This window comes from Anser cygnoides, chromosome 5 (assembly GCF_040182565.1).
Source record: "Anser cygnoides isolate HZ-2024a breed goose chromosome 5, Taihu_goose_T2T_genome, whole genome shotgun sequence".
In the NCBI taxonomy this organism is placed as follows: Eukaryota; Metazoa; Chordata; class Aves; order Anseriformes; family Anatidae; genus Anser; species Anser cygnoides.
The window spans coordinates 28,048,424-28,073,877 of record NC_089877.1 but is presented as its reverse complement, the minus strand read 5'-3'; the positions used below and the strand labels follow the sequence as shown (position 1 = coordinate 28,073,877).

The following is a 25,454-nucleotide window of genomic DNA, read 5'->3' as shown; positions in this document are numbered from 1 at the left end:
TTTTTCTTCTTTATTTCCCTGGCATGGAACTTGGGGATATTTTGGCAGCTATTTCAGGGTTAACTGTCTTTCTGCCCAACCAGCCGCTGTTGAATTTTGGGATCAGAAAGCTTTCCCTTTGCCCACTGATCTCCGATCCGGTGAGGCTAGGAGGGCACTGAGGTGTGCATCTCTGTTTTTCCAGTGCTAATGATAGAGTGGTAAAGGGGTGGTGGTGTTCCTGGGGTTTTGCTGTGGTACTGGCTCTTTCTGCCGTGCATAGTTACGCTGTGACGAGGTATGCCTGAACTTACAGATCAAAGTGAGTTACCAGAATGATCCACTTGTGAGCTGTGGGCCATTATCTGTTATTAACTCATCGTGAGCAATGTGGTCAGCAAACTGTAATTTACAGTATGTTATTACATTTCTGCGCTGCGGTGTGCGGCAGCTCAGTGCGTGTGTGTGTGTGTGAGATAGCCCAGAATGAGCAGTAATCTTTTCTAGCTAGTTCAAATAGATCTTTGCCAACTTCTTCTAAAGTTGATCAAGAATTTAATTTGCTTCTGATAATCCTGTTTTTCTGCTTCCTGCCCCTCCCAGCACGCTGAGCAGAGCAGAGTTTCACCTTCTCTGTTTCTCTTCAGTACAAGCTTGCTTCCAGGAAAACTTGGAAGCACAGCAGCAACCTCCTCCAGTTCTCTGCCAGATTTCCTTCAGGATTTAATGATTCAGGTGGCTTCATTTGCTAAATTTTTGCCAAAAAAAGTAGTTCTCTACTGACACCATATAATAAAGTTGAGCAAACAGGAGGGTTGGTAGGAGACTTATTTTTATTGCCCGGCTCTGGTCACATGACAGATCAGGTTACAAAATACTAGTGCCCCTGCCAGCTCTCAGGATCCACCAATTCCTCCTGCTACTGTTTTAATCCAACCTGTCTTGCCTTTTTCCTTTTATTTATTTATTTTTTATTATTTATTTTTTGCTGGGGGTAGAGGGTGAGGGGAAAGGTATTGCGCTGGGGCAGGAGATAAGTGAAAAGCAAGTGTATCATGATTGGGAGTAGCCCTTTAGTTCCTTCTGTGTTTGTTCAGCACTTTTTCACCAGCTGAGTAGCTTATTCCCTCTGAGTGTTGGCAGCCCTTGGCAAAGTTAAAGCAATGTCAGCATTTCCCTGTTCCATCTATTTTTTGGAAAAGAATTGTTAAAAATATTACATTTTCACCTTGTTTGCAAGTTGCGATGAAGACTTCTCCCCTAATTAAATTGTGACTTTCTGGCTTGAAAAACAGCTTCACGATCAGGAAGATAAGCTAGCAGCAACAACAAAAATCCTCTGCTGCACTTATGGAAAGAAATTCAGCAAGTCAGTGGAGCTGCTTCTTTTATGAGCAGTGAGACCAAAAACTTTTCAGAAAAAAAAAAAGCTGATGAAACATAGATTTTAAAAATGTAAACTTACACAACTCTAGAGTTCTGTGTCATAACAGAAAAACCCTCTATTAACAGGGAAAGCCTTTCAATTTGTACAAAAGCAATCCCAGCACTACCTTGTGAAGAGGCAGAAACTGTGAGTAAGCTGAAAGCTGTGGCATTGCACAGTAACGACAGTTACGGTATGTGACCATCTGTGAGTGCCTGCGCGGAGAACAGGAGATGGTAGTGCTCCTCACTGTGTAATCTGTATTTTACTGACACCAAGCAACGTCAGGAGGAATCGAACGCTCAGAACTTGTGGTAGAAGTTTCTCTCTCTGTTTGCATACCTTTGTACATAAACTATTGTGAAACAAAGGCTCTCCAAAACCGTACATTTCTAAAAACTTATGTTTTAGATACCTACAGTAAGTCATTTGTCACATACTGGAAACACACATGCTATTCTCCAACAGATTTTGAACGGTTGTCCCCTGCTTCTCTGTATTCTCTTTGTCTGGAACCTGTGGTCTCCCCGCTTGTGGTTTGTTTTTCTTGCTCCTCTGCTCTGAAATACTTACTTTCCTTCCTGAATTAGGAGTGTCTGTCTGTACTCAGAGAAATGTTTTCACAGTGGTTTCTCCCAGCATCCAGTGCTATCAGAAACCCTGGTATCACAGATTCCTTCAAGGAATCTACCTCAAGAGGCAGCTGCCCAATACCTCTGTCTCTGATGCTGTAGCTACACTGCTACTGCTACCTCGATCGCTGGATTAGACTGGCCAGGACTATGTCTGCAGTGCCAAAGGCACACCTCAGCAACAGAAGTAGCTCCCAACAGCGGGTTGAGATTTTTGTGCAGAAGAGGGGAAAAGACTCCATGGCGCTCATCCTACAAGAGTTAATGGGTTCTGTTGCATAAAGTGTGGAGAAAAACTATGTATCTTCCCTCATCTTTAGGAGAGAGGAGCTGTCCTACAGAAGAGAGAGGAGAATGGTTCAGGGCCACCCAAGAATTCTCTGGTGAATTTGAGGGTCAGAATTTGGTTGAGAGCTCTAGTCCCCATGCTTCAGCTACAAGACCACCCATCTGCTCTTTTGGCGAGCATGACTGGAAATGCATTTCTTTTGGCTTCCAGTTTCTGTGACCATGGTAGTTTCCAAGGGGGAGAATGTTGCAACTGTTTAGTTTTTCCATTTCTGTTTTGCTTTCACAAGTTGCCTGTAAAAATCTGCAACACCACTGCATCGTCCTCATTCAGGTCTCTCCCGACAATGCAACCCTACTCCGATTTCTGACAGAACAACCTCTTGCAATTAGGAGTTTGTTAAGCCTGCTCCTGCAGCTGGGCAGGGTTGGAGGGAGCCAGCCGGGACTCCTCGCACCCACCCACCCGTCTTGCGGTGGGCACTGACTGCGGGCTCCAGGGGCAGGGACCCTCCCTTTGTTAGACCGTCCGAGGCCTTGGCCTGTCAGTGCTTCTGCCCGCAGCGTTGATCGTGTGCTCTGGGAATGGCGGTTTTGGGAACACGTAAATAACCTGTGTTTCTCACGTTAGTTTCTGTGAGGTTTTTATGAGAAACAACCAAATTTGTATTTCTGGTCTTCCCTCCTCAGCTGCCCGTGTTACAGGTGAGGAAAGGCGACGAGGACAAACACACCACGGGGCGGGTAGGCAGCCCTGGGTCTTTACTCGATCTTTGACTCCGAGCGAGCAGAGTTATATATTATATATATATTATAAACGGGCAGGTCTCGGTACGCCGTGGCCGTGTGGCGATGACCCGCTGCACGGCACTCGTTCCCTCGTCCTCCGGGCGGCCCCAGCTCCGTGCGCGCGGTCACAGCACCCCCTGCTGCCGCAGGGCTCGCGTGCCGAGCGGCAGCGACAGCAGCGGGGACGCTGTGAGGACCGGGCGCTGCGGTGCCCAGCGGTCTGTGTGTGACAACCGACCCGGGCAGCCGGGCCGGGCAGCCGGCACCTCCCCCGCCCACCGCCGCTCCTGCGGCCCCCGCCGCCCCTGCCCCTCAGCGCGGCCCAAGCCGCAGCTCGCCCCTCACAGCCCCCCCCCAACGGCCGTAACGGCCGCCCCCGCGCCCGGCCCCGCCCCCCCCCGGGGGCTGACGTGGCGCTGCCCGGCGGCGGGGCGGGGGCGGGGCCTGGAGGCTCGGCGGGCGCTGGCCCCGCCCCGCGCCGTGCGCTGCGCGTGCGCGCGGTACGGACGTGCGTGCGTGCGTGCGTGCGCGCAGCGTTTCCGGGCCGGCGGCGAAACGCGGCGGGGCTGCGATGGTGCTGCTGGAGAGCGAGCAGGTGCGGGGGGCTGCGGGGGCCGCGGGGGGGGCTCGGCCCGGGGCTGGGGCGGGTGCCGGTGCCGGTGCGGTCGGCGGCCCGCAGCCCGCAGCCAAGGCCCGGTTGTGCTCCCTTCTCTTGCAGTTCCTGACGGAGCTGACGAGGCTGTTCCAGAAGTGCCGCACGTCCGGCAGCGTCTTCATCACGCTGAAGAAGTGTGAGTTCGGCGCGGGGGGCGGGGCGGGGCGTGCGCGCCTGGGTCAGGGTTAGCGAGGGGGGAAGGAACAGCCCCCCGGGCTGCGGGGCTGCTGAGCCTGAAGGAAGGCGGTATTTTGAGTTGCGCAAAATACGGGCGCTTTCTGGTTACTGAGCAGTAAGTGAAAATTCTTAGTTTGATAAAAATGGAGATCTGTGGCGTTGCTTTAACGTTCTTGTTTCTCTGGTTTCTGGATAGCTGGCTGCGGATCCCCATTGGGCATGAAACTTTTTTACTGTGAGTGCGGTCAGTCGCTGAAATCACGTCCCCAGGGATGTGGTGGGTTCCCCAGCGTTTGAGACTTACAAGGTTCGGCCACGCAGGGTGCTCAGGGAATCCTGTCTAGGCCCTGCTCTTCCCATGACGAGTTGAAGCAGATGGTCTCTGAGGTTCCTTACAGCCTGGGCTTTCCTGTGGTTCTGTGATGAGTGCTGTAGGTTGAAATGCATCTGAAGTGTGCCGCTGCTGAAACGAGCGGTTCATACAGCGTGTCTGTGTACGGGTTTGTGTGTTTGTCCTGGGTTAGTCAGGTAGCCCAGGCAGCTCTAGTTTGTGGGATTACAGGCGAAGGGATCTGTGGACGGTTTCACAGCAATTCAGTTCAGATGGCTGTAAATTTCCATGTATTTTTACAGATCTCCTCATGAGCAATTTTTAACATCTCAAGTCAGGAGGCATCCCACGATTTTTAGCCAAACACAAATAAATGTTCTCTGTATTTCAATACAGATGATGGTCGAACAAAACCAGTCCCACGCAAAGGCCATGTAGAAAGCTTTGAACCTGCAGACAATAAGTGTCTTCTCAGAGCAACGGATGGAAAGAAGAAAATCAGCACAGTGGTGAGTGACAACTTTGGTTTAGAATGATGAGCAGCCCTACCTGGCTTCCGTGTAATGCCTCATGTTTTAAGTGATGCTTGTCGCTGCATGAATTTCATGAGAACTGCCCCCTTAATTCTACAGAGAAACCATATGGTAGCTAAAAGCACAACTGAAATTGGGATGCCAGTGTTGCAGTTACACTTCGTGGTGCGGATAGGACAGTTGTTTGGTTTCAATTTCCACAAAGGATTTGGCTTCAAAATGGTGTTGCTGGACATGCAGTAAGGCCCTCTGCCTGTTTTCAGCAACCATGGCTGTCATGTTCTCAGTCACGTGGAACCGGAGGGAGGGAATGGGGAAGCTGCTTCTAGAGACAAGGGTAATGTGGGCAGAAAGAGAGAGGACGGTGATGGAACCTGCAGCGTGAGGACAAATGGTGTGTCTCCAAAGAGAAGAAAGGTCCCGCAGTCAACTTTGGCTGATAGAGGCAGCTTCTTGTAGACCTCAGTGGAATTACTGAAGGTTATTGCACCCCATCAAACAACAGAATGTTCCCTGACTGTGAAACAATAAGAAAGGGATTTGTGTTTCTTGCCAGTAATACATGGATGTGAGGTAGACTCTTCTTAGCCTTAATCTCACTTAGCACATCTAATTTTCTTTCTTATTTACAGAGCTATTTTTATTTCGGGAGGCGTTAACTTTAGAAGTTGAGAGCCTGATGTGTTTCATTTGAATGAGAGATTGAGAGAGGCTTTAGCTGACTTCACATCTTCTTAGTGATGTAATCTAAGGAAAAAATGTTACTGTGAGAAGTAGCGGAGAGAATCTGGGCTATAATGTTTCATACCAGGATTTGCATTTCAACATCAATTAAGTTCTGGCCCTACAGTGAAATAAAACCTTTCTTAGAATGTTTTTTCACCTCCTTCCCATTTGAAAACACACAGATCTGGGAAGAATAGCCTTCAGAAGTTTTGCTTAATCTAATGAGGAGTGTTTTCAGTTTCCTAAGGCAGTGAGGCATTATGCCGTGTCAGTACAGCCTGGGTGCTGCTGACTGTCGTGGGCTGATGCAGCTGCTGCTAAAGACATGAGCTGGTCCCTGGTGGGAAAACATGTACTGATGTTTTAGTTTGTCATTTTGAAGCCGGTGTTTTCTTGGTTAACCTCTAGTATTGCTTTTGTAGGTGAGCTCAAAGGAAGTAAATAAATTCCAGATGGTAAGTTTTTTGTATGCCTTATCTTCCTTTTCTGTACCTACTGGGGAGTAGTCAGTAGGAAGCAGTGGACTGGTGTGACTGAGCTGAATCAATGCTGAACTGACACACAGATGAACCTTAGAGTGCACACATTCGTGGGAAACAAAATCCAGTTCTATCTTACCTAACTTTCTGCATTGGCTTAGAAACAATAGCTTCCCAGTGCAGTAATGTAAAGGCAGCTGTAGGATGGTTTGGGTTGGAAGGGACCTTAAAGATCATCCAGTTCCAACCCCCTGCTATGGGCAGGGATGGCACCCCGAGATCAGGTTGCCCAGGGCCAGAAACTGAGAAAATTCAGATACATATCCATGAACAGTAAGTGAAGTGTTATCTCTGGTACACTGTTACGTGTTTGCTCTGTTAATGGTTCTAATATTTGTTTCAGGCATATTCTAATTTGCTGAGAGCCAACATGGATGGCTTGAAGAAAAAGGACAAGAAAAGCAAAAACAAGAAGAGTAAAGCAACACAGTGATGGAAGTGTCCGACCGTCACTGCAACAGACTTGACCCTTGCTCAAAGCAAAGTCCATTTCTTTTTGAGTTACCACTTGTCTTTGGCTTTCCTTCCAGCAGGATACTGGGATGTGATCAGTACTTTTGTTTAAATTGAAAGCAGGAGATGCTTTCTGTGGATCGTTGTATGGCAGGAGTATTTACAGGGTTATACCAAAATAGCTTTACACTCGTCTGCCAACTAGTTTTGTACTTATACTGCTGTTTGTTTTGTATTATGCAAGTGGGCAGTGTAAAACTCATCTGGGGGATAACAGAGGGTGAAGAGAAGTGCACAGCACCATGAGCAAAGTGATATTGGAACAGGAGTCTGTGTCAGATGCCTAGTTTTATAGATAAGCGTCGTTAGTACTAGGGAAAGTGGGTGCCAACCTATTATCCAGGAACAGCAGCTTTCCTGTTTCTGTCTTATTTTGAGGGCCATGTTTATATGATGCAGTGCAGATGCCTTGAAGGCAGCCAGACCCATGCTTTGAGCTCTCAGCTCCGCCTTTACCCTGTGCTGATCCAGCTGTGCTGATCCAGGCTCCGGGTGGGGGAGCGCAGGACTCTGCATCATGGTCCCTTCAGGCATAGCTTAAGAATGCTCATGTCACCTGAATGTTTGTTTTTTAAAACTTCATCCTTCCAACGTATTCAGGGATCTGGATTTCCCCATCTTCGCATCGTAAAGTAGCTCCTTCATATGAGCAGATGTAAAAGGTGAATACTTGTTCCTATTAAACACAATGAGAAATGGATTTGGTTGTAATGACTGCTGTGACGTGTCTTGCTAACGACAGTTGTCTGTACTGTGAGGACTGACCCTTCCCAGCGTTACTTCTGTGCACTGCTATTGCAGTGTTGGCGGTTCTCAGATGTTTTGGGGTTGTCTTCAAAGTTAACGCTCTGCATATTTTAACTAAGCCCTCTTCACTACAAGAAAAAGGCTGCGGAAGAAGTAGGTATTTCTTAATGCAGTGAGCCTGCAGTACTGAAGACAACCTTTTGTGGTAAGAAAAAGAAGCACAAGCAAGGTACTGGTTGGGGAGAGAGGATAAAGACCAGTCTATGTGCAGAAATACATGGGTTTTTTTGCATATTCACTAATATGAAATATAATTATTTACAGCAACTAAGGCTGCTGTAATTCATCTTTGTTTGTTTAGCGTTTTTCCTAACGTGTTTGTATTACAACTTAATTTTAACTATATATAGTGGTAATTCCAAAAAAGCATTGACTGGGAAGCTGTAGCTTCAAGAAAGTAATTCTAAGATTCCTTCCATTACTGTGTCTTCAAATGCAAACTTAATTTGACAATCCATGTGAAGAAAGCTAGTTCAAAACTGTAGTTATGCCTCTAAGCACGTGCAGGCTACTCCTTCTCAACTCTTACCTTGAGGGCCTTTTGGTCTGAAACAAGTTTGTGTCCTGTGTCAGGTTTTATTTTTGTCTCCCAGGAAGCAGTTGTTTGATTTGAATGCAGAAATGTGGGGATGGGACAAACACAGGCAACCAGGTTTGCACAACTCTCAGCTTGACGTCTTTTACTATCTTTTATATCAAGATTGACGATAAAGGCAGAAGTTTAAAAAAGAAAAATCACAAAACCTTGTAATACATACTTCAAAAGGCTTAGTAGCCAAATCTTTTATTACACAAAGCCCTTCCTCAAAAAAGTTTAGAAGTGTTTTAGAGTTGAAGATAATACATCTCTAATCCTTGAACTGAGATGCTTATTTCAGCACTATTGCATATGGACGTACAAGGCATTCTAAACTGTATTTTAAAAAAAAAGTCATTTTATACCTGGCACAGCTAATAATCTCTCTTGCAACGTAACGGTGCAAGAATTACACAGTAACACATCTCTAGCTGTAGTCAGACTGTTCCTTAATTACCTGTAAAACATTTCACTTTTTGGAATAAATTTACAGTTTTATATTACACATGAAATTTAATCTGGACACTTAAAAAGGCTGCCTATCTTGCCTTAAGACAACTTTATGAAATTCCTTTGTGCAAAGCACTATTGTGTATTAGTAAAAGCATCCCAGAAAAGATGCTTAAAGCACTAAAACAAAACCTTATATTCGTCTCGGTAACTGTACAGGATGAGAGCAGGAACCCTGCAAAGGGAACAAAAATTTTGTTTTAAAACTTTAAAACTACAGATTAAAAATCTATAAAACATGTGGCTAATCATGGCACTAAGCTAACAGCAAAGATTCAGTAGAAAAGCAATAGCTTTAGTTCATTTGCCTGTCACTACAATTTTCCCCTTCATTCCCTTTCTATTTATCTAGTCAATTGAATTTTTCGAAGGCTTATGCCTGCACACAAAACACTGCTTAGCCATAAAACGGGAAAGGAAAACAGACACACCCTGCACTGTATGGAGTAACATCAGTATGTAGTAATTGGGTTCTGGGTTCTGTTGCTCACAGGTTTGCAAGTCACAGGAAAGAAAATGCTTCATTTAGTATTTAGTTGCCTTAGTAAACATTAGCAGATAAAGCAATTTTGGTGCGTCTCTAAGAAAAAGGAATTAAAGCCAATTTTTAGTCTCATTTAAAGGTTATGTAGCATGTTCAAATTGAACATTTAAGAAAACTTACTATAAATGAAACTGTCATTGGGGAATGAATATCCAGGTCCCACTTAACTGTGCCGGTACATGCAAGAGTTGAAAGTTTGAGGCTTAAAACAACATGCCTAGAATACACTGTTTCAGCCTTGCCAGATCCAGCCAGGGGACTGAGTTGAGCATAAATGCTTTTATGCTTAGAAAACAGAAGTGGGCTTTACTGTACATGTGAGAGAACGTGCACTGCATTTGCTTGAAGCTGGGCAGTCTCAGCTTTGCCAGAGTGCCATCACATTCCTTCAAAACAGGAGGAACTAAAATGCACTCTAGTTTAAGAGTCCCTCCCATGAGAAAAGAGGGTTATTACATAGCAGAAGTAGTATATTTGGATGTATGTATGTTTACTATTTAGTTGTTTGAACAAAGCAGTAAATGAAAACATAGTGGGAGTACACTTTAGAATTTCTTGAAAAGGTTTACAAAATGCAGAATTCAGATTACCACAAGTGAGGATTAGATGATGTTAACTTTCCCTTTTGTTTCATGTTAGCAAAAAATAGTACTCAAAGAAATATATATGTACTTCCTAAATATTTTTTTTTTTTATCTCAGGGAGAGGGGAGGACAAATTAAGAGCAGTTGGTTAAATGAATTTCAAATTCAGGAAACAGAGATGTTTTATGTACCTATAAGAAATTTACCTCTTTTCCATTTTGATATTGTAAATTTCATCACAAATTGCTTGCAGATACGAACATCTTTGTTTTGGCCATCGTGACATCAGTTGTCTCACAGTAGCATCAAAGGCTTGTCTGTCTCCATCAAACTGGAAACAAAACGGACAAGGAAGTGTAAAACAGTACTACATTCTCTAGCGAAGGAAATACGTCTCCCGGTAGGATTCAGTCTTCTGAACACTGCCTAACATCAATACCCCTTAATTAAACAGAGTACTAAAAGGTTTTAAACGTTATTCATATAAGTGCAAATTGCCTTTTTTTTTTTTTTTTTAGAAAAGGTATTAAGAATGAGACTTGTTAGTGATCAGTTTCTTAAGACAGTTTAGCAATGCTGGCTGAAATATGAGAACTTTAACATAACGGCAGTGAAAAGTGAATGATGTAAGCTGATTGTGTCTGCTCCCTTTTCTTAAGAGGTGATGAACGCTCTCTGAGATTTGGGTAGGCTGGGCGATATAAGTATTTTGAAAATTTCTGATGTTTCACTAAGGTCTAGACAAATACTGCTTCAGAACAACAAACATAAGGCACGAAAGTGAGTATTAAACCTGAATCCATTTCCAGGCAGGATGCCATTTGTATTCTGGGGGGGGGGAGATTTCCACCTCTGATAGGAATTTCTGACTTCAGAATAATTGCTCTCTTTGGAGGAGGTAAAGAGCTTTGTCTTCAGGAAAAAAAAAAAAAAAGAGAAGAAAACCCAACAATCACGTAGCTTCTGAATTTTTAAAGGGGTCCATATAATACTTATGCATCCTCTATTTATCTCATCTTCACTAGGAAGAGATGCTTCATCTGCTGTACTCAAACCAATTGCCTCTATTTTGGGGTCCTCCTTCATTAACAGTTTCAGGAAACACCTTTGCTGAAACCACCCATTAAAGCTTACTGGTTTTGAAAAATGCACAGTGAGACTTAATTTCAGGTAACTTCTGGGAAAAATCCAGAGTTTTTGATTAGGACCTCCTATTGGCGTCTTCTGTAACTAGGGAATTTGACCAGAAGATTTTTCTAGCTTCATTCAAGCAATCTGAGTAAAAAGTCCTTTCAAGTTTTAACACTTCAGTGGGTAAATTTTACATTCAGCTTCATTAGGAACATTTATAATCTGTTGTTCAATTAAACTATAATACTTAATTGCTTACGTCTAATAATACTTAATTGCTTACCTCTAATAATAAGAAGTGTATCACAGTTTCTTTCGGCAGATCTACCTGCAAAAATATCATCAAGAAGTAAAATATTTAATAGTTCTTCTATCATTGGTTTGCCAACTGTAGATTAGTTGTACTAAAGGGAGTCACTTTTTGAATTCCAAGGAAGCATTTGTGCTGACAGCACTGGGAATATGGTAAGGTTTTAGGCATTTTAAATAAACTGTTCGTGACAGATTGCATTATGGAAAGTTCAGAATAGGCACAGGCAAATCGGAAATATTTCTTGAAAAGCATATGCCATTTAGAGTCCTCTGTGACGTGGTCAGCAAAGTCTAAAAGCCATGTGCAAAAGCTGTGTTGGCTTAAATGTAAGAGCAAATCTAGCAGGAAAGTGAGGCTATTGGTAGTAACGTGTTATAGGTAACAACTGCAACATCCCGTTCAATTACAAATCTGAGATGAAAGCTTTTGCCAAAATACTTACTGCTAAAATCTCTATCTCACTTGTTTTCTGTTGCAGGCTAGAAATGAATGTCTGAAGCCTTGTTTGTACCTGCCAACAAAAGATGGGCAAAAATAAAATACACCGCTTCTGTGACCCAGGCTGGAAACACTTGTTTTCTGTTTCATAGATAGGAGAACAGAAAAGGCTGATTCTAGCACAATTTGTACAAGACATCATATTTAAACTAAATTTCACATTTAATATAATTTTCAGTAACAAATCCACAACACACCTGCATGAGCAGACAGGAAGCAGACGGGCTGCACCACTCTTGCAGCAGTAATAAAGATTTGGTAATACTGGTATTGTGCTAAAGCAGACTGAACTGCATGTTACATTGTGAAGCCTCATGTATGTACTTAAAAAAGCTGCCTTTGTGGGCCTTAGATAACTTCTCAGAAGCAATGAGAACCTGGGACTGGATACATTGAATCATCTACAGCTGAGGAAGAATGGCTGATTTGAAAGCCATAGCAAAGCATGGCTTGTTCCACTTTTTGCAAGGCAAGCTATAACAGTTCTGCAAAGGTAACATTTAACAGAAATAGTTGTAGCCTTGCATTAAAATTGTCTTTTGTACCCTGGAAAGATGCTTGTATTAAAAAACTGAAAGCAGCAAGCCTGTTTAGCTCAAAGCTCAAACAATAGCACCCACTTCTTTATTTGGGTTCCAAGAAGTATTTATAGGGGTCATTTTTGTGACCCTGAAAAGGGGATAAGATTACAGTTCTGTTTTAATATGTACTCTAAATATCTTAAAGCCACTAACCCTAAATAAGCAAACTGACATTTGCTTCTACAGTATCAGTTCATCTTTCTACATTACTATAACTACTGTATTTTGGGCGGTTTTGTTTTTTAAATTTGCATTTTTTTTCCTTAGTTCTTTAGTTTGTGGCAACATAATGAAATGTATGTGTTACAAATATACCGCAAATTAAAACTATGCTGAACTTGCACCTTTAGCATGCAAGTATTTATAAAAAGTGGCAAATTGCAGAACCATCTTTCCTACTAGAGTAAGATTTCTAATATATGATCATGGCTGAGCCACAGCAATGTCACAGGTAACCCCCAAGATCCTAAATATATTTTTTTTCAAAAACTCTTGACTTCAACTGTTTGTGTTATTTATAGTCTATTTTACAAATACGAACAAACAGGATGCATTTGTCTAAGGTGATAATGAAAATATAAATTCTGACGTTCCTTAAGTTCTAATGATTACTTCTTAATACTTATTGGATATGTGTACCTGAACTTCTTGACGCCGCCTGGCACTGGCAGATAATTTTTCAGGAGCTATAACACTAACTTTAGGCACTGCAAGAGTTCCATGAGATTCAAACACGCCTAAAATGCAAACATACAGTTTTAGATTATATTCCTTTTTACAAAAAGTAGCAAGAAACAGAAAAAATCACAAATATTAATATGCTTAGTATTTACTGTAGTATTCAAAAAGGTGGTAAAAAATACAGTCAAGTAGATAGGATCATGAAATGTGCATGTAAATTCTCAAAATGCACACCTATGACTCTGAAAGACTTCCTAGGTATAAAAAAAATGGTATTTTACATCAGCATTCCCTGAAACTAATAACAAGTTTCAAGTGACTTACAGAATTTACAAAAGAATGTAGTAGACATAATATCAAAAAAGAAAAGCTACTACAAGATTGAGGCAACTACTTAATGCTCTGTCCCTTAGAAAAGTCGATGACAAAACAAATACCATACCCATAAGCTTCCCCAAACAGTAGCAATTAAAATGTGAAATGGTTTATTTTGAAATCCAAATCGACACTTCAGGTAATCACAAAAAAACCAAAAACAACACCAAAACCACAAAGTTAAGCATGGCAGTGTTCCTGACTTTCAGGCAAGAAAAAAAAAGCATTTGTTTAAAAACAAACAAACTCAGACACTAAACAAGTACTTACTGAAATACTGAAGTAATTATCAAAATGTCAAACTATAAGAAGTACTTAATATTATTTATTTTTTAAACACAAACTTCTATTTTCAGGCTAAGCAGTGCAAATAAGTATCTATAAATGCACAGGTATTTTCACGTGAAGAAGAAAAATCTTAGAACGGTAATTCAATGTGCATAAGTTAATGCAGTCACAATCACAGGTTGACATTCATTTTTCATCAAGGTAACATTTATTTTCTTAGGTTAAAATGCTCATAGTTTTTGGCTTTTTCCCCCTTCTCACTCGCTGTATCAATGAATGCTTATATCAGGCATGTTCTGTCTGTTGGTTTGAGCAGTTATTACTTTGGAGAAAATTTCAGTTTTAGATCGTGAGAAACAAAATCTGAGAATGGGGGGAAATGTCTCTAACCAGACGTGCTGCTAGAAAACACTTTCCTACGCTGACCTTGGTAATACTTTTAAAAATTATGTTACCGCAAGATTTTCTTACAAAACTTGTTTTAAACAGAAAGAGAAATCATTTTGTATGTTCAATAACTAAATACCTGAAATATTAGCAAATGATCCCTTTTGATTTGGTGTTGAGAGATTATCTGACGTTTCTCTAAAAATAAACAAAGACAGTTAGGGAAGCAAATTAACAATAACAAAGACATGTGTAATACACATGGTTCCAGACTACCATACAAATATACTTATTTTAATCCAACAGATAAATCTGTGTTCTATTCTGGAACAGACAGGATATCCTACAACTTACATTACTGAGGTACTAGGTACAGCAAACGACACAAGCAATTGTATTGGTATTGTATTGGACTACTGCGGACCAGCAGTCCAGCAATCTTTGGGTTTCCTTTGGATACAAAAAACTGCGCTCCCCATCATTCAAGAGTGATTTTAATCCTAATACCAGAATATATTATGAGAATATTGTCTTTATATTACTAATTTAATCTACAATGTATAGATTTCTGAGAGATGATACTAAAGTGTCAAAGTAATACTTGAGATCACACAAATCAAAAGAAACTTTCAATTATTTGGATCCATTTACTTTCCACATTCAGGATTCATTAGGAGAAAAATTTGCCAGTGTTATTATGATCATAATTATTTCATTTCTCTGTTTAGAATTACCAATTTTTTTCCCTTTTACGTTCTGTTCTCAGGATTTAGATATAAGATAACTTTTAGAAAGTATGCCTTTCTTTCACAACTTCTAATGGATCCTTGTAGATCTGTCACAAAACACATGAGGATAAGGTTAGTTGCAAAGTTAAATGCTAAGACTGGCAGAGGCCAGATAAAGGAGAATTCAGAGGTGGGTCTCAAGAGGTATCACCCACTTGTACACACTACGTTTGAGTTAAGCCTTTCCCAGCTTAAATGTTTCCTCTACTGTTAAGTCTATTCAGAAACATGGGTATCAAATCTGTTGGTTTCTTCCTACAACCTAGAATTCAGGAACTGTCTGTTCCTGCTGCCACTACATACATATATATGTACACACACAATGCAGATACATAAACATGTATAGATGTGTGTGTACTTATATATTTTATAAGGTATATATGAAAGAGTAACAGCTGTACTGTTTAAGCACACCAGTGTGGCTGTAGTAGCCATTCCTGTGATTTCTGTGCTAAGTTCTATTTGGCACAGTAAACAGTAATTTTAACAGACATAGGGTGCTGCTGTGTGCCCCAAGTCTTTGGCTAGGTGTTACTGTCACTTGGGCCAGCCACAGCGTGCGGGAGTCACACCTTCATTTTTACCACATCAGCACTGCCTCAGAATGAAAGGGACCTGCCGCTTTCATCCTTCAATTACACGGTGTGTGAATGTAAATGACTTCTGTTCAGTAACGGGGACTTGCAGGCAGTCCTGCCATACGAACAGTACTGCTGTTCTAGTAGCATTCCAGCTGGATGACCACACGGTCTTCTAATTTTTGAAGCTCTAAGGATGTTTGAATATAACAGCTGCTAGGAAAGTCAATCTCTTAACCTTAATGAAATTCTATAACCAAGCTTTTTGCTTTCTTTTCCCCTCAAAAGGAACTCAGCAAAGTTCTTGTTCCTTATTGAATAAAATCGAGGTTTAACTGGGCATATCTTAAAAATTATTTCATTTAAAGAACAACCATTCGTGTCTAATTTTGACTATTCGTGTACACGTGTTTTGCTACTTACCTACTACATCTTTCATCACAGATTTTAGTTTTCATTTTCTGGATCAGGTGATCTAATAAGTCAGATTCAAAAATCCTTTTCTCCGTCTGTCTGTCTTTCTCAAAGGATTTCACCTATGATGTATTTCAGTGATTCTTAAGATTGTTGATTCTTAAAATGGCATATAAATAAACTTCTCAAATTTAATCAAAACCAAACTGGATTATTCACCCATTAAAGGTGAAGCAGTCAAGGGATGAAATTGTCATCATTACCAATCAATCACTGACAGTTAAATCTTTGATCTTATATATTTTTTTTCCAACCAATTTCCTCCGCATTCCCAAAGCTTGAACTATCTTGTCCACTTGTATCTAATATGTGATAAATAATATTTAACAAATTGGTTCTTAGGTGCAAATACTGTATTAATAAAAGCATATTTGGTTTGGGGCTTTTTTTATTTTTAGTTAAGGAGTTATGTTAGAATTAGGCTCTCCTTGCAGTTTGCAAAGATTACACTCAAACATTCAAAACTTAAAATATCTGCTCCATCTTTACTGGAAAGAGATTAACCAGTCAACAGCATTCATCTCATTAGTGTGTTCTTTGCTGATTTTGCTTCAATAAAGTCATATTTAAAATAACACTCTGTAATAGTCCTGGAGAACACAAACACATATCTCATTCTCATAATCAAAATCTACCTCTTCATATAGTTATTGCACTTATTTGCTCTCTCTGTTGCAATGAGAAGGCAAGTGATTAACAAGTTAAGTAAAAATTATTTTAGTAACTCACATTAACTAGATGACATGGCCATGCCATCTCCTGTCAAATTATTATTTTTTTCCATCAAAGAATGAATTTTAATTAAAAGAAAAAAGATCTTTTTTTTTTTTTTCCAAATGATCCAGAATCAAAGATATTGTAAAACTTTTGACTTCTAAGAAGGTACCAAAACTAGAGGCTGCAGAACAGGTATAGTACAGAAGGTGATAGGTAATTCAGGTTTTAACACAGTTCTATCTTTCTGTCTTAACCTTAACTCACAGAGAACAGCGTGGTTCAGACTCTTTGCATGTTTGAACAACAGTATAGTGAGGAATAATAAGCTGGCTTTTTCAGAAGAACTTTCTGGTACTTAACAACCAAACCCACGTTTACCTGAATTCCATCTACTTAAATGTTTTACAGAAAATACAATGTTCATGATCTTAAAAAAATAAAAAATGTAAAACAGACTATCAATCTGAAATAGCACTGAACATCCTCGGCTACCATGCTTACCTTAACGTGACTTCCTTCCTTATCTGACACAAGAGCCACATATGTAATCCCAGAGCATCGGCAATATTCCTGCAGTTCCTCCTGGGACTGAAATGGGAAGATGGGAAGGAGAATGGAATGCAAATTTGACAGATTATAAAATGATCACTTAAGTAATCAAAGTCTCCTGTCTTCAATTAGAAAAACTCAATATGCAGCAGTTACACTGAATATAAATGCTTCTGAGTGAGGAAAGCTTTATTAACAAGTCCAGGAGCTGAAACTTCATCTTGGATTCATATGTTCACCCAACGTTCCTTAAAAATTGAAATGGAAGTCTACACTCGGCAGTCTGAATTCCTAAGCCCTGTAGTCCTAGTTCCCATGTGGAAAGACTATCTATCTGGATCCACTTTATGGGCAAGACATGCTCAGCAGCACAGCCACTGTCCTAGCTACAGTAGACTACTGCTTCCTCCTTGCCAGCTGTCCTCACAAAAGAAGCACAAGTAAAGCAGGACACGTGAAATGCAGTTGAGCCTCCCATCAGCATGGATAAAGGTGCAAGAACAGTCTGCAGAGCACAGCTGCCCTCAGTGTAGACTTAGCCTGTCATGCACTTCAACACATTCAGAAGATTCTCTGAACCAAGAAGATCTATGAAGAATCTGTGAAGGGTCTGTGAAGAAGGTCTATGGATTTGCTCTGCTGGCATCTTCATCTCACCTCCTTTATTACCTTCACTGGTACAAAACATAATTCTGCCTTGAAGCATCCTCACTTCACTTAAAATGAGGCCGCTTAGCCCTGATTTGACTTATGTGACTTCTCCCCCTTGATTTCAATAGGCCTTGGATTCTGCACTCAGGGTTTAAAATGGGGAAGCTCACTTAACTCCTCTGTGCTCTGAGATGCACATAAAAGATCCTCCAACACATTTTTAAAGGCTCTAGTAGCTAGAGAGGAAGAGCACTGCAAGGCCAGTGAGACCTTCTTAACATTACTGTATCTAAGTAGCACTCTGCATTCTCAGTTTTATGAGTCTGTGATTCAAAAAAAATAATGAAGAAGGATGGTCTCGGTCTGTGTTAATCTTAGAGTAGAGCAATATACACACGTAGAAAGAAATTCTACCTGGGACCAGTCGTACATTATTTCAGCTGGAATTCCTGCAGTCCAGAGTTTCTGAACAATATTGATAGCTCTACCCATGGACATCTGACCAACACTTACAACCAGCAGGTCACATGAACTGACAGAAATCTGAAGGAAAAGTGAAAACAAGGGGGACAATAGTAACCACCAGACCACCTTTTTACCTTCATAAGGCAGTTACAGTAACAAAGAAGGATATATATACTAACATTGTTCAGAATGCATCAACCTGAAAAGAGGGGTCAGATTACCTCTTTTTAGAGCCACCATACTCCTAAGCATGTTTAAAAGGTGCTGAAGCTTAATCTTTGACAAAAGGCAACTGCACGTCCTGCCAAGCATGCTAGCCACTTCCGTTCTTTCTTCTCATTAAACTTAGCAATGTTAATTTATTCTTATAAATAAAAGTTAGTAAAGTACATATTCCACAACCAAACAAAACTGTGACATATACAGTCCATTTCCTTAAGGTTCCTTCCTTGTAGGGGCAAAGTAACAATAGCTAAATATCAACAGTTGTAATTTTTCATCTGAAACAATGCTCAGACTGAGAAAAGTGTCTCATTTGAATTAAAAATCAAAGGGTATAATCCTGAACATCCGCTGTTCCCCGTACTTAATGCTACATAATGCTATGTAGAGAGACACAGAAAAAAACAAGTCATCTTGATGTCTTCTATTTCAGTATGGTATTTTGGAACACATCTGAATCTGTTATTTTTTGCCTATCTGTGGTTACAACTAGGTTACTGAGCAGTCAGGAGTAAGCAAACAAACAACCGCACCTCCCCGAAACCAAACTTACAGAATCCTCCACACTGGAAACAGCAGCAGTTATTTTGTCTATAGCTATGCTGACCCCAACAGCCGAAGGAACTGGTCCTACCGTCTGTGGCCCTCTAAATTGTGGAATCTCAAAACAAGACATAAACAAAATAGAAGAACCAAATAGTTACGTTTGGAAAATGTCAAAAAGATTTTTCATCTTTTTCACCTTCTTTTCATCTAAATTCATTAAAAGACGTGCACGTACCAGATGATCATATCTGCCCCCTGCAGCAAGAATTTCAGGCACAGTTCTTTGTCTTCTTTTGATGTATGCTATAAACTGAAAGATAATACCATTGTGTTGCTGTATTTTGTAAACTAGTCCCAGATTTATAGAAACCTGTAAAAATAAAAATGAGTAAATGAACAAGTCCTGTACCAATATTACTGGTTAATGTAATTCATTTGCTTTTAGCAGCATGTATTGACAACACTGTTCTCACATTAGGAAGACATATGGAAACGCTATCTCCAAAAGCTTAAAATCCAATCAAAAGTAAGGAAATAATGCTTTAAGCTTAATGCATCACAACAGAATTGTAACACAAACTCCAAACAGCAAGCCTCAAGGAAGGTGGAAGGGGATGCCTTCAGTTATCGGCTTTCTACATTTTAAAAATATTTGTAGTTTATTTCAAAATTTAAAATTTCTTTATGCTCTGGGTTATGACTTCCGTCTTTGCTGGGAAGAAAATCTCTGTGCAGTTAAGACAGAAATCGATCCAGAGACTTATTCTTAAAATGCATCTCTCAAAATCAATGCCAGTATTATTACTTGTCATCAAAAGATATTTTGGTGTGCTTTTTCTACTCTAACATATCATTAGTTTGTTTCATGACAAATTACATGGCCCAGTAGCCTACAAAACAACAAACTTATTAGCAGAGCGTTTTTACAAACCTGAAGTTTTATTCCAAGTTGCTTTAACAGAGCAATTATTTCCTCTAGATCCTTCATGCCATGCTTCAGCAGCTGAGTCACACCTGGCTTTTGTTTTATCGTTGTGTTTAAAAATGGAAATACATTACTTGCTTCTCCCTTCTGCTCAATGAATTTGTAGAGTCGAGAAAGCTAAAAACAAAAATCAAATAACAATACAGATAGCATGACTGACAGTGCTCGTAACAGGTCATGTTTATAAAAATATGCACATTTGTCTGTGTGAGTGAAGTATCGGCCTTTTTTTCCCCTCGTTTCTCCTAGCAACCTATCAGAGCATCCAGAAGTCAACCTTAACTCTCTTGAGGCAGATCTGCCAACAATTGCAGACAGTTTTTTTAAAAGTTTCTTTCAATTTCTTTTACTAAATACCACTCTGTACAGTGTTCCAGTTACCCTTTCACTCTTTTCATAATACAAAACACATTTAAGAGAAGACAGATGCATGGAAAGTAGCAATATTGTCTTCAAGAGAGAACTGAGAAAAAAAATCAGAGTACTTCCAGAGACTAATCTATTTTGGACAGTAGATATAACAGCTGATTCCTCTCACTCTACTTGAGTAAATTTCAAAGTCAATATAATATTCTGGCTTATGGCAAGTTTCAAGGAATTTAACATTGAATTAAAATTACTTACACTATTTGATGAGAGAGAGAGGTTACAGAATTTGGCTTCTACTTCTCTTTTAGTTAGCTTTTCAGTCTGCAGGAGAAACAGATGCAAACATATTCAAAACAACTGGGTTACAACAAACATTATTAGTGCTGAGAAGAATTAAAACACAACTTTCCAGTTCTTTTAATTTAAGGTTGTATTTACAAACTTCAATCATACTGTAAAAGAGTGAAAATGATAAATAACACACTTTCCACTTATCTCTTAGCAAGGTCATATTGAGCTTGGTTCAAGAAACATACAGAAGTAAAAGCTACCAACTTTTGTTGAAAAGCACTTCTGCATAAGTGAATACAAGAATGTTTATGCAAATTAATATAAAACCCAAAAGAATAAAATTGAAAAATTAAAGAATAAAAGAAAAGAATTAAGAAATATACATTTTGTGGGGATTTAAACTCTAACTTAATTATTCGAATGAATTTAACCTATTTTCTCTGCATGGTGGAAAAGACCAAAATGTTACTAATATACATTTTGAAGTTTTTACTGAATGGCCTACCAGTTCTTAACTATACAGGTGAATAATTCTCTCATAAATATAAATTTTAAATTTATCTTAAAACACTCCAATCCAGAAGTAACAGAAAAGTTATTAATCTAATTTTACAGTCCAAAGATAGTGAGCCATTTTAAGTATCAAAAAGATGTTCCATTTTATGCTGGCAATGCTCTGTTCCTCATTTTTAGAAATTGCTCCACAAAATAAGATACCCTAAGTGATGACTACAAAGATTAGTTTAATATCCAATATCTTACCACAGCATCATATAGAATGATGTAAACTTGATTGAGTTTATCCTCTGGTATCCCACAATGCAAAAGTATAGCTTTCAGTAAGGAAGTATGGTTCAAGTAAATACTGTAATTTCTTTCCTAACAAAGCGGAAAAAAAGAAAAAGAGAGAGAGAGAGAAAGAAAGGAAGAAACAATCAAACAAAAACGTTTTATTAGCACTCTAATTTGCTTAAAAAAAAAAACCACAACAAATCCACCACAAACACCCCTAAATGCATGCCAACAAAGATGTTTCTTAAACCTTTAATAACTTCTCCCATTGTTCAAAAGTAACTCCAGATTTCTTCCATCACCTTACCTTCCATTTATAAATAAAGAATGGCAAGGTCTTTCCCATTCTACAGTAGTCACTTGCCTGACAGAAGACAGGCATTATTTCAATGGCATTGTAAGGATTCAATTAGTATTTATGATACATACAAACCTTTGCTTCATTTTAAGTTTACCTACAAAACACATTTTTATTTAAATGACAATGCTCTATACCTGACTATTGACAAAATTTGTGATCACAAAGTTCTATACTCATTAGAGGACCTATCCTTTTTGAACACAATAGATTGAATATTTACTTAATTAAAATTTTAGGATGGAAAAAGAGCAAAAAATATTTAAAAAAAATCAAAAAGTATTATTAGAAAATCTACCTGTAGTACTGGAAACTCTTGAATGATTTCTGAAATGGCATAAATTGTTTCTGCTATAGGCAAAAAACTATTTCCAGTAGATGTAATAATGTCAAATGCACATTCTAGAAGTTCTTTGGGATGACAGCGGTCTAACTTCCGAGGTCTGAAAACTCGCTCTATACAGTATCTAAAAGAAACATTGAAGAACAAATCAGCATCTTCAGTGTTCACTGTCATGTCAAAAGCAGTACATCTGTGCAAACTGTCTTTAAGTCCCTTACCTTTTCAAGTTTGATATGTTGTTTCTAGCTACAAATCTTGCAAAAGGAATCTGAAAAACAGAATACATAAAAATTGTGGAAACAAAACCTTCAGTCTGGCTCTGTTCTTAAACTGGAGATTAATTACTACCACGTAGTCAACACTTCTATTCTCATGTGTGATAATGTCTTAAATATTTGCCAAAGCCAAATAAGATCAATCCTCTTTGTGACAAGCCTTAAAAAAAGGCAAACCAAAAAAAAAAAAAAAAGTTCCCTAATAGCTTGGAGAAGGAAACAAGGACCTTTCTTAAGTACCCTAATGAATGCAAAATGCATCATCATAAACTATGAGCCTATTGAAACGTACTAGCAGGTATTTTGTCATTTAGATAAAGATATAAAGGAGTATTTGTTTAACAAAACTTTGGCCAACACATTTTCCAAAACAAGCAAGGCCAACAGAAAGATCAATATTGTAGATCCCACACAAGTCTTTAGCTGTGAATCACACTGTATATATAGCTTGACGTTATAAACGCAAAGGAAGGGTGAGTCACATTGACCTTAAGTTAATAATACGGAATATAAAAGGTCAGGTTCTTTAACTGTCAGTAATAAAACTTAAAGCATTTAGGCTTTAATTAAGTGCAAAGCAATTAACTACACCAACATTGCATTTAATTGGGTAGTACTGAATCACAGACACTAAAATTTCAACTGCACATACAATTCCTCTCCAGAGGAGAATGACCCTTTACAACATATGCTCAAGAGGAACATAAAACTTGGCAGAATGTTACATACATTCTCTAGAAAGACATATAAATAAGGGATAAGAATATTTTCACAGGTCATGGGAAAAGTCCTTTGTCTCATATATGTGCAAGAAAAAAAATAAAAGCAGCAGTGACATCTACCACATTTATAATATGGCAATATTTTCACCCATGGTTAAAAAAAAAAAAAAAAAAACGGAAGGAAGAAGAAAAGAAAAAAAAAAGCCTATTTCTTTTAACAGTTCCAGCTGTGAAAACCAGGAGGATTGGTTTTCTGAGCACTAAGAAAAACACAACAGACACTGAAAGACAGACTGCTTCAGCAGTCAGAGGAAGTATACACATAAACCAAATTCATGACCAGTAAATCAAAGGTATTGACAAACACCACAGCACTCTTCAAACCCAGCTTTGCCTGCAGAGAAGATACTACTTACTCTGAGGTCATAAGGAAGCATAACAAGCATCCCACTGTGATCCATGAAATATGAAGCTTCGTTATGTTCGTACAGTTTTTTATTTCTAGGCATGAGCAGAGGAGTATGCAGCTTGATGGCTCCTACACAAAAATAGTAAAATACTGTTATCTCCCATTTCAAAATTAACATCTGCTTTTTACAAGTTTATATCATACCCTGCAAGGTTGCTTAATCTCAACCAATGCTTTTAAAAAACTGCATTATTTTAAACATCCTTAAATGGTGGAAGAGGAAAGTCTATGAAAGAAACCCATCAAACAAACTCTGATATTCTGTCTTCCACCGTTCTTGGAATCAACAGGCAGCCCTCAAATAAACAGAGAAGTGCCAATTCCACAGCCCCTACAGAATCCTCACCTTGCCCTCCCTCTTTAAACACCGCTTTTCAGAAAAACATGCACATGGAACAAATTAAAAACTCTACAGATAGTGGTAGTACTGTTTTGGTCTAGAGGCACTTCTGTAGGGAACAAATATTGTTCAAAAATGTATCCCATTTCTCCAAAAATTGCCTCGAATGTTTGTGGTTCACTTTAAAATCCTCATTAAATACCTTTTTTTTAAATTATTATTATATTTTGCAACCATCTATCTGTACGAATCTAATCCTCAAAGGAAACTCCACTATAAACAATAGAATCACTAATCATTGAAAAAATACCTTCTTGTTTTAAATTCTTTACTGACTCTCAGACAGCTACTTTATTATTGACGCTTTACCAAAATCTTCAACTAGATTTCAACACAAGCATTAAACCAAACCAACCAACCAGAAAGAGCCCCAAATATAAGGAAATACTTCTAATCATTGCAGATAGAGATAAAAACTAATGGAAAACATACTTCCCCCCCCAAAAAAGTCTTTTTCTAAAAGACTGAAAAAAAAAAAATCTCCAAACTGCTGACAAGTGCTTTCCGAAGTTTGGCAAGCTTTAAATGGAGGGGAAAAAAGGTAATTTTTTATTTCACTCCAGGTTTCTGTTTCTCTTATTTTGTATTGCCAAATCCTTATCATGCTTAATCAGATTATCTACTACTAGTGTATCTACTATGAAATCTTCCAGTTTCTATTTTAAAGATTATCCACTTTTATAGAAAACACAACTCCTATAAAACAATATGAATTAAAACATTTTGAATGGGACAGTGTGTACATAACATTTTTTTTTTTAAAGGAAAAAAATTAATTAAATACTATTACTAGTGTCTGGATAAAGTCATGGAAAGAAAAACCACTGAAGACTGCTAAACATCATGACACCAGCTCCAGCTCATTTAGTTCCTGAACTGCAAATCTAAGGGCAGTATAGCTGAAGGCACTACTATACACTTGCTCTGTTTTTAAATTCTTTCTTAAGGCATTTGCATTCTGGCTTTGTTTGCAGGGAGGTTACTATGCACGTGGATGCTTGGTCTCTCACTGCAGAGCTATCCCCATACTCATATCTACATTTTACATAGCACTCTGTACATCTGAAAGCTCCCACAGACTCATCAGAACAATGAGACACATTCAAAGACATAATTAAGATTTTGACTGTTCTTTCTATGGAAAATTTAAATCACCCAGATTTGAAGTTAACAGCTACTGGGATGCCAAAATAACAGCAAAAACTATACAAAATTTACAAATGATATGCAACTCCTGAACATACTTTGTGGCTCATGTGATAGCAATAAAACCATTCCATTCCCTTGAATCCATTCAGTCATGAAAAAGGAAATGAACGACTTTTGTAAACACACCCACCGTGTCTTTTAAATATCCGGCTGACAATCTCACATACATGCTGCTGTATCTTGGCTGCCCAAATAGAAAAACTACCCTGAAACCATCACAAATAAAAAGTACATATATAATTTATATGCGATGAACACTCTATGTAACATAGGTAATAAGTATTCTGCTGTCTTCTCTCACTATAATCAATTGTAAAGTTTACAGTTTACACAATAAAAAATAACTACAGTTATACAAAGCATTATTTTACTGCGTTATCTTGTATT

At 39.0% G+C, this 25,454-nt stretch overlaps 2 protein-coding genes across 2 annotated transcripts in view; one reads left to right on the top strand and one right to left on the bottom strand.

Annotated features, from left to right (window-relative positions):
- Nucleotides 1-3,555: 3,555 nt before the first annotated feature.
- Nucleotides 3,556-7,288, top strand: SRP14 (signal recognition particle 14). Its single transcript, XM_048080662.2, has 5 exons — nt 3,556-3,709; nt 3,833-3,905; nt 4,674-4,786; nt 5,959-5,991; nt 6,419-7,288. Exons 1-5 carry the CDS (start codon nt 3,686-3,688, stop codon nt 6,506-6,508), a joined length of 333 nt encoding a protein of 110 aa, XP_047936619.1. The 5' UTR covers nt 3,556-3,685; the 3' UTR covers nt 6,509-7,288.
- A 772-nt stretch (nt 7,289-8,060) lies between these two features.
- EIF2AK4 (eukaryotic translation initiation factor 2 alpha kinase 4) overlaps nt 8,061-25,454 on the bottom strand; it is a 38,692-nt gene continuing 21,298 nt past the window's right edge. The window contains 18 exon segments of the mRNA XM_048080654.2: nt 8,061-8,657; nt 9,817-9,941; nt 11,025-11,069; nt 11,497-11,565; nt 12,773-12,870; nt 14,004-14,062; nt 15,654-15,766; nt 16,923-17,009; nt 18,036-18,164; nt 18,862-18,969; nt 19,090-19,224; nt 19,786-19,956; nt 20,464-20,529; nt 21,262-21,378; nt 21,948-22,116; nt 22,211-22,260; nt 23,406-23,527; nt 25,198-25,273. Coding sequence (XP_047936611.2) covers nt 8,603-8,657; nt 9,817-9,941; nt 11,025-11,069; nt 11,497-11,565; nt 12,773-12,870; nt 14,004-14,062; nt 15,654-15,766; nt 16,923-17,009; nt 18,036-18,164; nt 18,862-18,969; nt 19,090-19,224; nt 19,786-19,956; nt 20,464-20,529; nt 21,262-21,378; nt 21,948-22,116; nt 22,211-22,260; nt 23,406-23,527; nt 25,198-25,273 — 1,794 coding nt within the window. The 3' untranslated portion in view covers nt 8,061-8,602.